At 37.7% G+C, this 18,370-nt stretch overlaps 1 protein-coding gene across 1 annotated transcript in view; it reads left to right on the forward strand.

Annotated features, from left to right (window-relative positions):
• Positions 1 to 18,370, forward strand: part of KCNH5 (potassium voltage-gated channel subfamily H member 5) — a 199,810-nt gene that overhangs the window by 20,091 nt on the left and 161,349 nt on the right. The window contains exons 2-4 of the mRNA XM_087932788.1: positions 3,037 to 3,160; positions 6,390 to 6,496; positions 12,575 to 12,703. Coding sequence (XP_087788914.1) covers positions 3,037 to 3,160; positions 6,390 to 6,496; positions 12,575 to 12,703 — 360 coding nt within the window. The remainder of the gene's footprint in view (positions 1 to 3,036; positions 3,161 to 6,389; positions 6,497 to 12,574; positions 12,704 to 18,370) is intronic.

Below are 18,370 nucleotides of genomic sequence, written 5' to 3' on the forward strand. Positions count from 1 at the left end.
TTTCCAGGAGGCAACTAGACTTTCTTGTTTTTCTTTGAAGATGTTTCACTTCTCATCCAAGAAGCTTCTTCAGCTCTGACTATCCCCACTATCCTGTCAGAATTGAAAAAGCTTCTTGGATGAGAAGCAAAAGTCTTCAAAGAAAAAACAAGGAAGTCCAGTTGCCTCCTGAAAAAGCACCTTTGGGACATTTTCAAAAGCATAACCCATCTTTTCTTGAAACAATAAATAATTGTTGTATGTACTGGTCTCTCCAATAAGAGGACACAGAAAAATAGTCCTGAATGGAAAGCAGGCAGTATGAAATCTAAAGCACTGGGCCTAGATAACTTCATTGCTACATCTGCATATATAGATGCTTTGTTCTGCTATATATAGAGAGAAAGAAACAAAGGAAAAAACAAAAACCAAGGCTGGTTTAATTAGTTCAAACCAGTACAACTTTTTAGAAGCAGGCCTTTCCCTCTGGACTTCCCTTTACTGATGATCTGACGTAGTTATTTTAATTTTATTTTATTCATTTATTCTAATTTCACACACTAGCTGTTTTTTTCTTTTTTCCCTAAGAGTCTCTGAGGGCAGCTTACAAAAGACCAACATTTTAAAAATGACTAATTAAATCCCAGTAAAAAGCAACAGTTTAAAAATAGACAGGAAATGCAACATGAAGCAAAAAGGAGAAGAGTTGGCTGTGCTTCAAACATGAGAAGAAAACTTAGGGAAGAAACATCCAAGTCCTGCTTCCTAAAGACCAGCAAAGGGACATTCCTCTAGGAATTTTTCCAAAGAGAGCAAAATTCCTCAATGAAAAAGAACAAAACACAGAAGGCCCTGTTCCAACTATATTCAGTTAAGGCAGGGGTCAGCAACCCATGCTCTGGAGCCGCATGTGGCTCTTTCATCCCTCTGCTGCGGCTTTCTGTTGCTCAAAATATGTGTCACAACCATCAATGTGTGTGACACCCACCAGCACGTGATTTATTGAGTTTTTCAATTCCCGGTAGGCTAACCATGGGTAAATCCAAGAAAAAAAAAGTTTCAGAAGAAAACAGAATGTTTAATTCAACTACATATGCTAGTTTTGTGGCCATTCAGGAAAAGCATGGGAAAGGTTTTGTGGCTCTCAGTGTTTTGTTTTCTGTGGGAAATGGGTTCCAATGGCTCTTTGAGTGTTTGAGGTTGCTGACCCCTGGGTTAAGGAATTAAGAGCCATTTATATGAGAGGTCCAGTTCTCAATAATATACAGGTAGCCCTTGACTTACCATAATCCATTTGGTCATTCAAAGTTACAATGGCACTGAAAAAAGTGTCTTATGATGGTTTTTCACACTTACAACTGTCGCAGCATTCCCACGGTCATGAGTTCAAAATTTGGAAGCTTGGCAACTGACTCCTATTTACATTAGTTGCAGTGTCCCAGGGCCATGTGATCCCCTTTTCTGACCTTCTGATAAGCAAAGCCAATAGGGAAACCAGATTCACTTAACTTAACAATGGCAGTGATCCATTTAACCACGGTGGCAAGAAAGGTTATACAATGGGGCAAAACTCCCTTAACAAATGTCTCACTTAGCAACATAAATTTTAGGCTCAATTGTGGGCATAAGTTGAAGACTACCTGTATTCCCACACACTTCCTACTTTCATTTCTTCCCTGTTCATTCATATGATGGAGCTTTAAAGTAATAGAAAAGACAGGCTGCTCCATTCCAAGGCCTCATGAGATCACTTCCTTTCTCAGAATGATCCAGAGATTTAGTTAGCCATCATGCTTCTATGTTTTTCCTTGCCACCTTCAAATTATTTTGTTTTGATTAATTAGAGATCCTTTTGAAATTTGGTGTAACTCCTGACAATACCATGGACAGCCCAGACAAACAAATGGATTAGAGAACAAATCAACCCAAATTTCTCACCTAAGGCACAAATGATCAGGCTCAAATTACCCAACTTCAGACACATTATACAGAGGCCTAGTTCTTTGGAAAAGGCTTTAATAGTGGGAAAGCAGAAGAAAACAGAAGGATGAATGAACTGAATTACCATAAGGATGGGTACACCATTGGAAAATTTGAAGGATCAGGTTAGGGACAGACCACCATGGAGAAAATCTACCTTTGTGATCAACTTGATGGCACAAAGTCAAACAATCAAACAGGAATGTTTTATTTTTTGCTGTTGCTGCCCTGTTTTATTTCATTCTTCAAAACTGTTATGTTAACCTTATCCTCTAATAGGCAGCTGCTGGGAACAGTTACTTCATAGTTCATAGCTATGCTCACACATATCTACTTCATGTCACCCAACAGAATGGACTGATAACAAATTTATCTGTTAAATTCTAATCCGTGTGTAGACCTAATGGCCTTTTCCATACATAAAAAGAAGGGATAAGCAAAATAAAAAAATGCTCTTTCCCAAACTAATCATCCCCCCCACCCCCGGCAAGGGAATTAAACCCTAAAAGAGCATCTTCAGAGACAAAAAATGTTGATGGGCTGATGGAGATGGGAATGGAAAAATGAGATGAGAAGGGAAGGGAAGGAGTACACAGCAGCTAGCCTGAACTCTGAACAGAAGCACGTTGTGACATTTTATCATGGAAAATGTGATGGTGCAGTGGTTAGAATGCAGTATCTGCTGACTGCCAGCAGTTCAATCCTGACTGGCTCAATGTTGACTCAGCCTTCCATCCTTCTGAGATCGGTAAATGAGGGCCCACATTAGGGGCAATATGCTGAGTCTGCAAACCATTTAGAGAGGGCTGTAAAGCACTATGAAGCAGTATGTAAGTCTAAGTGCTGTTGCTATTTCACTTCTTCTAACACTATTTTCCATTACTATATAATGGTATCAAAAACAAGGATGTAGAGCAGTATTTCTCTACCTCTGCAACTTTAAGAAATCTGGGAGTTGAAGTTCACACATCTTAAAGTTGCTGGACTTAAGAAACATTGTTGTAGAATGCAACCTTCAATAATTGGAAGATTTCTTTATATGAGGAATTGACTTTGTTTTGTTTTCTTTCACTTTAGAATCAAGTTTTTTATTGGGCAATGCTCAGATTGTGGACTGGCCTGTAGTTTATAGTAATGACGGTTTCTGTAAACTCTCTGGATACCATCGAGCTGACGTCATGCAGAAAAGTAGCACTTGCAGGTGAGTCTCAATGGATTACCTTGTTTGGTTCAGTGCAGATCTTTGTGGAAATTCATAATCATCACAGTAAAGTTTTTTCAACCTGGGGGTCTCTGGATGTGGTAATTCAACAATTATGCTATCTGAGAATATTTGGGATTTATCTCATTACTGTGATTATTATATAAAATCAATGACTATTCCTTAAAACAAAAGTTTTCTCAGAGCAACTTCCAAAGCCCTTAAAATATTCAAGTAGTACCGTGTTTCTCCAACAATATGGCCTCCCCCAATAGGAAGACCCAGCATGTTTTCTAGGCAAAAAATGAAATTAAGCCCCTCCCCCCCAAATTTAGGCCTTGTTTAAAACATGCGAAATTGGGAGGGGAAGGCAAGGGGGGGACTTGCCATTAGGAGTGCCCCACGGGCACCTATGCCTCACCATCAACAGCTCCTAACACCAAGGTGGAGCACCGAGGGCTCCCTTACCTCTTCCTTACCCGGATCAGCAGACGGGCAGCATCAGTGTGGATGTCCGGCAGCATTTCAGCTGCTTCTCAGGCCTCTGTAGCTTCCATGGTTCCCACTGGTGCTGGCGCCTCTCTCGCCAGCGCTGTCTCCAACAACAGCATCTGAGTCACTCCCGCTTTTCCCCCGTTCCTGTAACAACAGGAAAAAAAAGATTTTGACCTGGGAGCACCGTGCACTGTGTTTTGGTTTAATCCTGAGCGGCTGGGTGGGCGTGAGAAGAGCCGAGCGAGCGTCTCTGCTGCTGCTACCCTTGGTGCTCTAGCCTCGGGCTCTGCAAGTTTGCAAAAGTCCCAGTGTGCAGCCCGTTCCTGTATTCAAAGCACCCAGGCCAAGCTGCAGCTGTCCTTCTCTCACCAGCACCGTCTCCAATAACAGCAGCAGCAGCGGCAGGAACCGTGGAAGTTACAGAGGCAGCTCCCCCACCCGAGAAGTGGTTAAAAAGCTTCCATGGTTCCCGCCACTGCTGCTGCTGTTATTGGAGACGGCGCTGGCGAGAGAGGGAAAGCTGCAGCTCAGCCTGAGTGCTTGGAATACAGGAACAGGCTGCGCACCGGGACTTTTGCAAAGTTGCAGAGCCCAAGGCTGGAGCACCAAGGGTAGCAGCAGCAGTGACGCTTGCTCGGCTCTTCTCACACCCACCCAGCCGCTCGGGATTAAACCAAAATGCAGCGCACAGTGCTCCCAGGTATCTCAAAATCTTTTTTTTCCTGTTGTTACGGGGATGGGGGAGAAAAGAGGGAGCGACTCAGACACTGTTGTTGGAGATGGCGCTGGTGTGTGTGTGTGTAGGGGGGAAGAAATTAATTCACCCCTGAAAAGACATCCTAGCCGTTTTTGGGGGCTAAAAAAAAAATAAGGCCCGGCCTTATTTTGTGAGAAACACGGTAATAATTTCTGAGCAGCAAATATATCTGGAAGATGTCAAACTGGGGAAGATTGATACAAGAAACAGTTGCTCAGAAACCAATTATATTACTTTTTAATGTGCATGCATTTCATGAACTAAATGAAGCTCATTGGTTTTCATTTCCCTCTATTCTGAAAAGAAATGGATAGAGGAAGAAATCAAGAAGGCCATATTTTTTCAGTGTCTCCATTTATAGCTTCTGGGGTCCACATTCAGATAATAGTGAAAAGACCACAAATAGAGAACTGGTTTTAGTGTCTACCAGAGCTTTCTGCTGGTGCATTATTGTACCAGAATAATCTGTAGGGAGACCAGGAAAGGTCACAGAGGATACAATTATGATTTCCACAGATTAAAAACAGAGAGAAAAAAAATTAAAGAGAGAAAAAGTGAGACAATTTTTTTAAAAAAGAAAAGAAACAAGTTGGAGCTATTCAATGACATTTAAGTTAGCCACAATTATCCTCAAGCAGATTCATCTAAATGAGTGCAAATTCAATTAGCAAGGCTTAAGTTATTTGATGAAATGAAGTTTTTTTTTTTGCTCTTGAATACATAGTTGAGAAAAGTGGTGTAGTGATTAGAATGCAGTATTGTAGACTAATTCTGCCTATAGCCAGGAGTTTGATCCTGATGGGCTCAATGTTGACTCAGCCTTCCACCCTTCCAAGGTTGGTAGAATCCCCAGATTACTTGGGACAATATGCTGACTCTGTAAACCACCCAGAGACTGCTGTAAAGCACTGTGAAGCTTATAAAAGTCTAAGTGTGATTGCTATTGCTATCTTTTAATTATTTACTTGCCTGTACTTGTGTGCTGCTGTTATGCAGTTCTAGGCTGTTTTGTGTTATTGACCAAACAAAATTAAACATCAGAATGAATTAGTTGGAATTTCCTACTGATTTTTAAAATATCTGTTTTCCAAATTGTGCCATTTAGCAGGATGAAGCTTTTTTTAAAAAAAAAATTATGTGTGCTGGTTTTGGAATTTTCTTGCTGTTGTGTTATGTTTGGCGGATAGTTTTGTAAGCTTTGGGCGCCAGTGTAAGACATATCCATCACCCAGACTTTGTGTTAAATTTGTACTGCTCTGCTTTTTTGTCTGCTTTGCTGTTGATGCTCTGCATCATAGAGTTTTTTAAACTGTCTTATGACTTTAAACATGCAGTATTTGAGGCAGTTCTAATTGTATTTAAAATATTTGTTGTAAATATTCTGCTTTAGTTCTTAACAGTGAAAATGCAGGGTTAAAAAAATCAATATACAGTTAATAAGATGTAGCATTCTGAACCCTGTATTTACAATGAAAGGTGTGGTGAGAAAATGTTTCCTTCCTTCCCCTTCCTCCTTTTCTTTCTTTCTTTCTTTCTTTCTTTCTTTCTTTCTTTCTTTCTTTCTTTCTTTCTTTCTTTCTTTCTTTCTTTCTTTCTTTCTTCCTTCCTTCCTTCCTTCCTTCCTTCCTTCCTTCCTTCCTTCCTTCCTTCCTCCCTCCCTCCCTCCCTCCCTTCCTGCCTGCCTCCCTTCCCTCCTCCCTTTCTCCCTTTCTTCCTATGCCCAGAACATCTGGCCCATTAAGTGATATAAATCTTTCCTGCATCAAAGAATTCTGCTACCTACATTTGCTTTTAGGGGCTTTCATAACAATTTTGCCACTATAAAAGATGAATCACACAAAAGTATAATTCACAGTTAAGGATACCTGGCTGCAATTATGTTGCAATGTAAAAACATAAATATGTCTGTCAGGATGTCAGATTGCCTTTTTTTGACCATGAAGCAAATTATTTTTCTTCTCTCTTTTATTTCTCCAGTTTTATGTATGGGGAACTCACAGATAAGAAAACGATTGAAAAAGTCAGACAGACATTTGACAACTACGAATCAAATTGCTTTGAAGTCCTTTTGTATAAGAAGAACAGTACGTATATGAAACCGTGGGAACTTTGGTTGCCTTTGAAATGGTCATATATGCTGGTAACATACTTATTGTTGATCTTAATAGAGAATGCACACAAGAGGGAGGTACCATTGTGATAAACAAAAGTTTACAGAAATGTTTAAAAAAGTATTTGGGAGAAAGAAAGAAAGGAAGGAAGGAAGGAAGGAAGGAAGGAAGGAAGGAAGGCAAAAACCACTGTAAAGATTGATTAATGATCATTGAATGCTGACTGATTTTGGAAGGAAAATTGGACTGGGGGATATTAGTATGGCATGCCCTGATCAAAAGTTTTTCCTGCTTATATTTCTATCCAGACCCTATATTTTTGCTACTAATGGATACTATAGTAATAAATCTAAGGAAGAACATTCTAACCATAAATCATGGTAAAAGAAACAGGGCATGGTCTCAGGCTACTTAAAATGAAACATTCTGGAAAAAGGCAATGGGAAACATCAACTTGGTTCTTGTGCATGCAAAGAGGTCCATTATCATTGACCTTTGCTATTCTTCTGTCCTCTGTGTTTATTCTGGTTAAATGTAGTTTCAAACATCTGTAGAAATCCTTGAAAAACCCAGGGTCACATTGAGGTATTTTATCTTTGTAAGCCTTCATTGCTGTAAAAATTCGGATTTTCAGACTTATTCAGATATAATATTATAAGAATATAATATATATTCTTCATTAAATGACAGAAAATAAGATGAAGTAAATATGTGAATTAAAATTACTATAAATAATTTTAAATACATATAATCTCTGAATTTATAAACTCCGGCAGATGTAGAAATTTGTACAAGATGTAGAAATCTGTAGAAATGCAATTTTCTCTGGTAACTGCTGAAAGGAAAAACAGTGATTGGATTTGTTAAGAACTGGACATTCAGAGAAGTGTAGTTGCTACATCAACCCCAGGTGTGTTGTAAATGATAATTTTGGGGAGCGTGTTATGGCTAATTTACAAAGGGAAGAAGAAACCTCAGTTGAGCAAGAGGACAGTGCTTTACTGGCCTGCCAACATACTGAATTTTGTATGACACTAGTCCTCAAACTTCAGTGAGAGTAAAAGGAAAGGAATCTATGACTAGTTCCCCAGAAATAAAAATCGGTCATTTAAAATAAATGAACAGAGCTAGCAACTTGTTCTTTTACGTTTTGAAAATCTTCAGTTGTAAATAGAGATTTTTTAGCTACTACCCCACCAGCATCTCTCACCAGAACTGACTCCTGTTTTTGGCGGGGTGGGTGGGAGGGAGAATCACTGTTTGTGGGGCCGCTAAAAATACATCCAGCTTTTTTGAATCAGAGCCTGCAACATTCAGAGAATTCTTTCTCCGAAATAGTCCTACAAAATCAATAAGGAATTTCCAAATGAAATGACAATGGCTTCCTTGTAAACATTCCCAGTTCTCCAGAGAATACTTTGGAAAATCTACTTCTGTTACCAGACTAGTGGAAATGGTATGTCTCCTTCAGACACTGATTTCTAATGGTAAGAATCAGTTAATAAAATACTTCCAGTTCTTTTTCTATAGCAATAATTAGAAGTATTCTTTGGAAAGAATTATACTGAAAAACTACACTTCAGCTGAAAAAGGAGGAATTTATTATCATAAATTCAACAACTTGGAAGAAAGTGCCTATGAATATATATATATTCATATATATATGAGTTTATATATATGTTTGTTTTCTGAGGTTTTCGTGGGTATTTGTATGTGGATCTTTGATTATTCGGGTTTTCTCCTGCGTAAATTGGAAGTATCCTGGTGACGTTTCGATGAAATCTCATTCGTTATCTTCAGGCTTGTGTCTTCGGCTTTGTGCTTCTCGGAGTCCGAGATGATAGATAGATAGATATGTTTTCTTAAGTTTTCGCGGGTACTTACATGTATGTTATTCAGCTTTGTTCGGGTGTTTTCCCATGTCATTATAGTTGTGCTTTTAAAGTTGTAGCAACATTTCAGCCGAATCTCATCTGCCATCATCAGGCTTCTGTATTATGTTCGTCTGTGGACTCACAGTCCACTCACAGATGAACACTTCTGTTTGAATTTGATGCTGGCTTTCTGGTTTATTTGAATGGTTTTTTTCTTCATGCTGATTAGCTGGGAGTCTAGGTCTGTTTTTATTGGTCTTGGAGTTGCTGTGTTCTTGATTGGTTGGCAACATTGTGTTTTGTGCATTGAGGTTTCTTAGTGCAGCTTGGTTTCTTGTGAATGACTGATAATTATTTAGTAGGAAGCTAGGTTTTAGTATGAATAGAAGAGATGACTCCACCAGACTATCAATCATCTGGAAGCCTGCACTCACAAACAAAAAAATCTCTATACTACAATCCAGCAAGCACCAGGACACAAACAGACCCCCACCAATACCTCCAGTCCAAACACACCCCAGCCAGCTACCCAAATAAAACTGTTGATATTGGCTGATAACCCAGCCTTGTCCGGGTATTTATTTATCCTAATCCTGTATTAGACAGGAAAAGTCGGGACTCATGCTGTTGTACTGTCTCTGAAATTCTAGATGTAGTAGCTCTCTTGCGCAGTGTTGCAAGTCAGAGGGAGCCTCCTTGTGGAGTATTGTGAAACTGTTACCATGGCAACTCCACTGTGCTGTACAGTAGAAGACATTTTAAGGCACCCCCCGAGGGGTGTTAGGGGTATCTTACCCTCATAGTATTTTTTTTCCAGAGGGTAAATCATCTGTCTATCATGTTTGATTGAAATTGCTTGAGGCGTTCCAGAGTTATGCTGGAACATTATGGATAGTCCTAAAATTAGGTTTCATCTCACATTCCTACTCTTTAATTAATTCTGCTACAGACACTGCATCATCCTGAGAATCCTTGATACAAAAATTTTGAACATGACACAGTTACTGTTTTTCATTATCTTGTGAACAATAACATTCATGTGAAATTAAGTGATGTGACTGCTTGGTACAATAACTTAGCTCTTGAGTAACATTCTTTTGCTCAGGGTGCCTTCCAGATTTTTGAACCTACTTACAAAGTATGGCTGTTAACCTTCCATAACCTAAGCAAGAATTGGCATATCAGGTCCTATCTACAGAAATTGTAGAGGTCATATTTCCTGTATTTTGATAAAGCACTACCCAGAATTTTTACTCTGCTTGAAGCGGATAGCATTATGCTAGTTGCTGTCTTCTTGATTAATGTGATTTATAGTGATGCAATTTCATTGGCTAGTGCTGTTGTTTTTAGTTGACAAGAGTCTCTGATGGAGTGCTTCATCATAACTCCAAAGCAATTACTCAACTGATCTTCCCAAAGTTTTGCAATTTTGAGATAATTACACAGCTATGCAGTTCAACAAAGCATTTTGCAGGTTGTCAAAGTTGCTTATGAAATTTAAATCTGTTATCTTTATAAAGAAAGACTAGAACTTACAATTTCACGGTTTTTAGTCTAGCACTTTAGCCACTACACCAAATTGGGTTCTTTTGTCCGCAGTGCTGAGATTAAAGGGTAAAACAACCTTCCTCCCTCCCTCCCTCCCTCCCTGTCACATATGCACTAGCTCTTTCTCACACACATAAATGTGTATGATGTAACTTGTATCTTGAATCTCAATATGTTTTTGATGCTGAATTACAGTTGCCTCCTTTTTTATGTCTTCCAATCCAATGGAATGTTCAAAGAAACTTCTGCAAAGAGACTTGGAACTTGATCTGTTTGCTTACAAGACGGATAATGTTCTGTAAACAGAATCAAATGGGATGTAAGGACTTGCCTCAGCTATCTCCTCACGAAAGCAGTACTCCTGAAACAATTAGTTATCAAGAGGAATTTTTACTGAGAGAAAGTGACTGCAGAGAAGTCAGGTGGAATCTGAAGTTCCCACATAAACTGTTAAGCTATTCTTCCCCATTCAAACGCCATGCCCTTCACCAGTCCACTGGTAGCCAATACAATTGCACACATAGATGTTTCGAGAACTCAGAGGCATTAACTCATCCTAGGATTCAGCAATCTTGGTGTCTGGCTGGAACCAGCTGGGAGGAAACTAGGGGTGGGTTTCTACCTGTTCTGTCCACCTCTGTAGAACTGGTAGCTCTGAAGAGCAGCAGACATAGAACCGGTTCTATGTCTGCTGATGTTTTTGCCCACCCACCCACCTGGGCTCTTACCTGATCTTTATTTCCTGATTTTTCAACTTCAGCTGCCAAACGAGGCACAGCTGCAGTTAAAAAAACAAGAAAACAGGGCTGTTTCAAAGGCTGCTTCTCGGCCCGGCAGCATGCTAATGATGATTAACAGGCGCGCGGCTCACAGCAGGCAGGGAAGCTCATAAATCCCGAACCAGTAGTTAACCCTGTCATATCCCACCCCTGGAGGAAACCAATCTATATTGGTTGGGAAGGGAGTTGGCAAAAGAAAGACTCTAAAAACGAGTCAGATTTTTAGAGGGAAAAAAACCAGGAATACCCCCCTCCTCCATTCACCCTAAGAAGAGAGGTAGTCAAACAGCAGCTCAGAATGCAATTGATTGTTTCATTCTTAAAACCCTTCCCTTGTAAATCATGCCACCCAAAGTAGAGCTATTAAGAAACTGGCAGCAATGTCCAGAACTATGTGTTCTCCATGTTCTCTCCGGTCTAATACAATATTGGAAAACATATGAAATTGGATTGGGATTATTCTCTTGCTGACACAACAGAACCAAATTTGGCAATGATGGTAGTGGTAGAAGCTGGAAAAATGAAAGAATGATGGCTCAGATCAGGACAAAGGCTAGAGAAAAAAACATTTTAAAAACTATTAATGCATCTGAATGTGAAAAACCCACTGGGCAATGCTGCAGTAATGTTGATGTTGATCCATCTCTTCCCTTTGAGTCATCAGACCATGAATGTTTCTACTAAATTCTCTATGTGCAATTGCTACATGATAAGTAGATATAACATGGCTAGGAAGCAGAGTGTCTATTGACTTTGGTTGTCTATAAAAGCATAAAACTTATATTTATACATAGTTTAAATTTTGAAATAGTTAATCAGGACTTTGGTTGCTTGGCCTATATCATTTTCAGGTCTCTTGTCCTTTGGCTAAAGATGGTTTGTTTGAAATAATGGAACATAATTTTCAAAATGCTTAGGAAATGGGTACATTTGTTCCAGAAAGAATGGTTTGCTGAGGTTCTCTGTTGCTTTCTAATAAAAGTCATAAGAATATGCCATTATAGTGGGTGAGGATTTAAAAAGTTATAATTCAACATTTTTATAGGGGAAGCAGAATGGAAGTCTAGTTTAAATAGCAGGTGGTGGAATGAAGTCCATCTTCTGAGCATCTACTGGCATCTGCATGGAAGACTGTCAGAAAAAGAATGCTGGGTTAGATTAGATTATGTAGTTTAATTTCACAGTGATCTTTTTACGTATTTAAATTCATAGAATTAGGAGCCCACCTTCAACCTCACACTAATCTGTATTTGAGGCCCACCTTCAACCTCACACTAATCTGTATGCCAGGCAACAGACACAGCAACTTCCACTAAATAAAAGGGGGCTCAGATTATAAAATATGGAAGCAGGAAGATCCACTGGGAGTGAAGGAGAGGAGGGGATTTCCCAAAAAAAATCATGATGGTCGTTGTCAACATGCAATTAAAGCATTACTCCTTTTGAGTAAAGCTGGATGGTGTGGTTGTGATCACCATCTTAAGTTTTTCGGTCTTCCCCCAGATCCCCCTGCGTAGAAGCAAAGTTTCAAGAATGAAAAAAAAAAAAAAAGGAAGAGAAAAAGGGTGCAGCTACTGCCTGTGTTTGCAGGCCCATCTTTTTGCAGATTTCCAAATTAAGGCCAATTTCTTAGATCAAACACATTACCACAGCAGTTTGCTCAGTTAAGAATGGTTTAGTCCTATTTCTTTCAGTGACTAATTCTTCCATTCTATTCAGTGGCACTCAAATGCCTCTCGCTGTAATACCGGCTCATTGTAAACATAATAAGTGATTATTAAGATGATGAGCCTGCTTTCATACTCCTTTTGATGTGATGTGTGCTTTATTTATTTATTTTTCAATTACAGGAACACCTGTTTGGTTTTACATGCAAATTGCACCGATAAGAAATGAGCATGACAAAGTGGTGTTATTTCTTTGCACTTTTAAAGATATCACTTTATTCAAGCAACCTATTGAAGATGATTCAACCAAAGGTAATTCTGAAAATAATGTTTAAAACAGATTCCCAGAAATTGGAAATTTTATTTTTCTGTCTGTCTCATCTCATCTATCTATCCTGAAAAAATATTTTAAAAAACTAAATAATATCCTTCCTTCTTCTGCAAGATAGGTATTCTAAAATCTGGTTGACTATGGATCTGGAAAGAGAAACAGTTCATCAATGCAGCCGTAAATAGTTACTATGTGAATGATCTTCTCCAGATTTCACCCCTATAGTAACTGTATTATGTGTTGTTACAGTGAAAATGAGGCAATAGCTGATGCAAGTCTGAACAATGTTTTTTTTAATTATGGTTTATGTAATTTACTGATCATTGAGTGAATTAAAATTGATTGATGTTATTGACTTGTTGAAAATTGATCCTTCTACTGTAGCATTGTGCACCCTAGAATTTTCAAATATGGAGTCCTCCAAAATGTTAGATTTTATTTATTTGGCATCCCTTTTTTGGCAACTTTTTATTAAAAACAATCCCTCTTTTGATACAATACAAACATGGGAAGCAACAACAACAGGGACAGTCTAAATGACATAAGAACTGGAGTTCATCTTAAACTTAAATTCAGCTCAACAAATCGATAATGTCAGACTAGTGCCATGGGATTTGCAAAAAAGTGATGAACAATTTCAATCTTAATGTATAAGAACAGCATCAAGTTTTGGAAGGTTTACTTTGATAGGCGGTAGTCCTCTGGATTTGATTCTCCCAGCAATCCTCTTGGGTGTGCTAATTTTAAACTTATTGCTTTGGAAGGGTTATAGGTCTACAAAGGAGTACATTTCAAACTCAACCCCTGGAGTCCATACTTTAAGAATCACAGATTGTGCAGCTGAGACCATGAGGTGCCAAAGGACCACCATGTTAAAAGTAGATTGAAAATACTAAGGCAAAACAATTATCTGGCACAGCTTGTCACAACCTAATGACCTCTAGATGTTTTGAGACCACAAAACTCTGAATTCCTGACAACTAAGTCTTAAGATTATAGAGGGCACCAAGTTTGGATCACTCCTGTATGTGACAGATTTAAAAAGTAGTTGAAACTAGTACATGGAATGCTAATATCTAACAAAAGAAACTCTCTTTTGGCCATTGTTACACTCTGGAAATTGCATAATTCATATTCTGTCTCCTGGAAACAATATTGTAACACTATTATACTTATAAATTTTCCCCAAAAACATAGCTTGGAAGGATGAACAAGAGGATTATATAAATTGCAGTGCACTGGGAATATATAGGAATTAGGGAGAAGGAAGATTTAGTGGAAAATCACTAAAAAATAATAATGGCATGTGTAATTAGAAAACTATATTTTATAACATGAAAAGAAAAAAAATCAGGAACACCAGACTTATATATAATAAATAACCTTAATGCCACAATCTCATGGTCGATAAACAGTGTATAAATATGAGGCTACATTCATTATTCATGGAAAAAATAAGTTCCAATGAAAAATTCAGTGTAACTAAAATATTGATGCTAATATACAGCAAACTTCCTACCCAATCTTTTGAATTATATTATTATATCAATTTCAAACCTGAAATAATAACTTTACAAACCAAGATTGAATGTTTTGATGAGATACATTTTGTTCATGGAAATATTTTCTATCATTGGCATTCACTATTTCAGTACAAATAAAGGAGGGCTCCAAGGAAGACATGCTGATTGTATTAAGCTGAATAATTTTTGGCATTTCTGATACATTCAAATTTTAAGTATCCTTTAGCCACTTCTTGAAAAGCTGTTGTCATATGCAACAAACAGTACAGGTAGTCCTCGACTTGTTACCACAATCGAAACCAAAATTCTTGTTGCAAAGTGAAACAATTGTTTAAGAGAATTTCACTCTATTTTATGACCTTCCTTACCAGTTGTTAAGTGAATCACTGTAGTTGTTAAATGAGTAACACGATTGTTAAGAGAATCTGTCTTCCCCATTAAATTAGTTTCTCAGAAGGTTGCAAAAGGTGGTCACATGACCCCAGGACACTGCAACTGTCATTAATATGAGCCAGTTGTCAACTATCTGAATTTTGATCATGTGACCATGGGAATACTGCAACAGATATAAGTGCACAAAATGGTTATAAGTTACTTTTTTCAATGCCATTGTAACTTGAATGGTCACCAATTGATGAATTGTTTTAAGTTGAAGGCTACCTGTACTAGAAATTCTAGCATGTTCCAAGACTGTGCTCTTTGGACCTTTGTCATGCCTGGTGATGCCAAGAATATGTTGGAGACAGCACATATAATTTCTAGCATGTATATACTATTGAAACAGTGACGTCTACACTGGCTTGGGCATGTCGTGAGGATGGCTGATGGGCAGATTCCGAAAGACTTCCTGTATGGAGAATTAGTGCAGGGAAAGTGCCCTAGAAGGAGACCACAGCTGCAATATAAGGATATCTGCAAGAGGGATATAAAGGCCTTGGGAATGGACATTAACAGTTGGGAAACCTTGACCTCTGATCGTTCAGTTTAGAGGCTAAAAACGCAGCGTGGTCTTCTCCAATTCGAAGAGACATTCATTCGGCAGGCTGAGGCAAAGAGGCAGTCCAGGAAATCTGGGGGCTGGACAGGGGACAGACTGTATCTGTCCTCAGTGTGGAAGGGATTGCCACTCTCGAATTGGCCTTTTTAGCCACACTAGATGCTGTTTTAAGACCTCTTTTCAGAGCACGATACCATAGTCTTTTGAGACTGAAGGACGACAATACCTGTACTAGATTAGATGAATTAATTATCTAACATGTTCCATTCATTAAAACTTAGCAAGGTTCATAGTTCAGTAATTGACTGAATGATTTATCTATGTAAAAAATCTAAACTTCAGTCCCTTAAACTTGACATTCTTATGCAGTAGACCTGGTAAAAATCCATACAGCTTCTGCAAATGTCAAGCATATTTTTTATAGCCTGACAGTATTATATCTTTAGGCAAGACAATCTAAAAGCTGCATCTACTTATTCAGGGAACTCCATATAACCTTTTTTTGGAGCTTACATATACAAATTGTCTAAAAAGATGAGACTTTCAAAAAAGAATGAAATTCCAGCTACAACTATACTGCAACCTGGTTAAAAATATATTGTTTTAATCTAGGTAAATTTCAAAAGATGCCATCTCAGAGGAGGAAGCCTTTCCTGTAAGTGAGAAGGAATCAGAGGTGATATTCAGCAGGTTCTGACCAGTTCTGGAGAACCGGAGTAGAAATTTTAAGTAGTTCAGAGAACCGGCAAATGCCACCTCTGACTTCCCTGCCATGCCCATCAAGCCATGCCCACAGAACCAGTAGTAAAATTTTTTGAAAGAGAACCACTGTTCTCTTTCCAACTATTTTTAATGGATTTTGTGAAAGCAACAAGTGGAAACAATTGTTTCCAAATTCCTAATATTCATTTTGGGGAATTTTCTCTGTTATATTTTTGTCCAGATTAAAAAACCAGGGAATGATCACAGACTTTCTTGTCATTATACTCCAATATTCTTTGTCAGATATATTATAAATAGCATAACATTTTGACCATCTTTGCAGAAAGATTGTAGAATTATTTTATTTGTGTGTGAATGTTTATGATTCTCTTTCACAATAAGATAAAAGACTTGAATCTCAGAATTGTGCCAAAATCTCAGAAGAGTGCAAGACTTCTTGCAAAGCACTTCTGAACTCTTTTGATATTAGTCAGATATTAATGTCTGATATATGGTAATGATTCAAAACAGTTGAACAGTATTCTAAGATTGGCCTAATGTATGTTTTGTAAACTTTAGCGAGCAATACAGTATTTCCAGAAATAAAACTTCCTAGAATTAAATTCACAACTTTTAGTGCTTTTTCTTAGCAATGGTATTACAATGAACTTTAGAACATACATCGTTAGAGATGAGTACACCCAGGTCCTTAACAAAATAAGGGTCATCTACCAGATCAATACCACCTCACTTATAGTTTACATTCTGGTTTTGTTTTCCAATATGTAAAACTGAACATTTCTTAACTGAAATGTAAAGTTGCCAAATGGATGACCACTCAAAAACATGGTCCATGTCATTTTGCAAAGCAAGTGAATTTTCAGTAGTTTTAAAGAATTTTACATCACAGCAAAGAAATGCAGGTACTTTTAGGCTAATTATATAAGTCCCTAATGTAAATCAGGAAAAGGGTTGATCCTTGGACACTGCTCTAAGGAACAGCACTGTTAACTGATGCCAGATCAGACTTTATGTTGCCTATTTTAACTTTCTGCAGCCTCCCATACCTGCTATATGCTTTGTAAAAATAGTTGGAATACATGCCTTCATCAAGGTAAAGCTGCAGATGTAATTTACATAGATTTCTGAAAAGCTTTTAATTCAAAGCTTTAATTCAAAGCTTTTTTAATTCAGTAGTACACAATAAACTGTTCTTGAAACTAAATTCTTATGATATTTCTGGATTTTTACACAATTACTGCTTCCCTAGACAAAAAAAGCAGTGATTCACTTATGTAAAAATTCAGAAATACCAGAAATAATAAGAATTTAGTTTCAAGAACAATTTATCAGGTACTACTGAATTAAAAGATTTTTAGAAAGCTGTGAAAATTACATCTTCAGCTTTACCTTGACCAAGGCATGTATTCCAACTATTTTTACGAAGCATGTAGTAGGCATGAGCCATGGTGGCGCAGTAAGTACAGTACTGCAGGCTATTTCTGCTGACTGCTGGATGCCTGCAATTTGGCAGTTCAAATCTCACCAGGCTCAAGGTTCTTCCATCCTTCTGAGATGGGTAAAAGGAGGACCCAGATTGTTGGGAGCAATATGCTGACTCTGTAAACTGCTTAGAGAGGGCTGTAAAACACTGTGAAGTGGTATATAAGTCTAAGTGCTATTGCTGCTATGGAAGTCATTTTTGCTTAAACTGGATTAAATTTTGTTGTGAATATATATTATTAATTTTACAATTACTGCATACTCCAAGTTTAATGTCCCAGCCCGATTTTTTAAAATCCTGTTTTATTATTTTTATAAATAAGAAGGCTTCATATACTTTACTCCCCCTATTCTTCTCACAACAATAACAGTATGAAGTGGGTTGGGGTGAGAGAGAGTGACTCGCCCAAGGTCCTGCAGCTGTCTTTTATGGCTAAGGTAGGACTCGCAATCTCCTAATCTTAAACCTGCAAATGTAATCATTGGTAATGCATCTCTTTTTTTTACAGTGTTGTGCTAAATTTATCTTTGGCTGTGAACATATATCTTAGTAAGATGTGATTATTTTATGTGATCATGTTTTGAAATTGTGTCTAAGAAGAAGAATTGGAGTTTCATTTCCAGTATTTTTGAGGATTTTTTAAAAAAACTTGTCCACCAAATATGGCAAAATATTTCTTCTAATGAATAGAACTTTCAGCATTTATTACTATATAATTTGCCTACCTTGGCAATTATTGACAGAGTTGTATACCACATATACAATACAAAAGGTCTACAATATGCTTCTTTAGACTTTTTTTGTTATAGCAAAAATCATCAGCATTCTTACCTTACATTCTCTAAATTAATTTAAATATAACCTTTAAAATAGAATGAGATTTAAAAGTATGGTCAGTGGAAGGAAAATTTGCAATAACAAT

The sequence above is a fragment of the Pseudonaja textilis genome, chromosome 1 (assembly GCF_049901715.1).
Source record: "Pseudonaja textilis isolate UNSWEBS1 chromosome 1, rPseTex1.2, whole genome shotgun sequence".
NCBI lineage: Eukaryota > Metazoa > Chordata > Lepidosauria > Squamata > Elapidae > Pseudonaja > Pseudonaja textilis.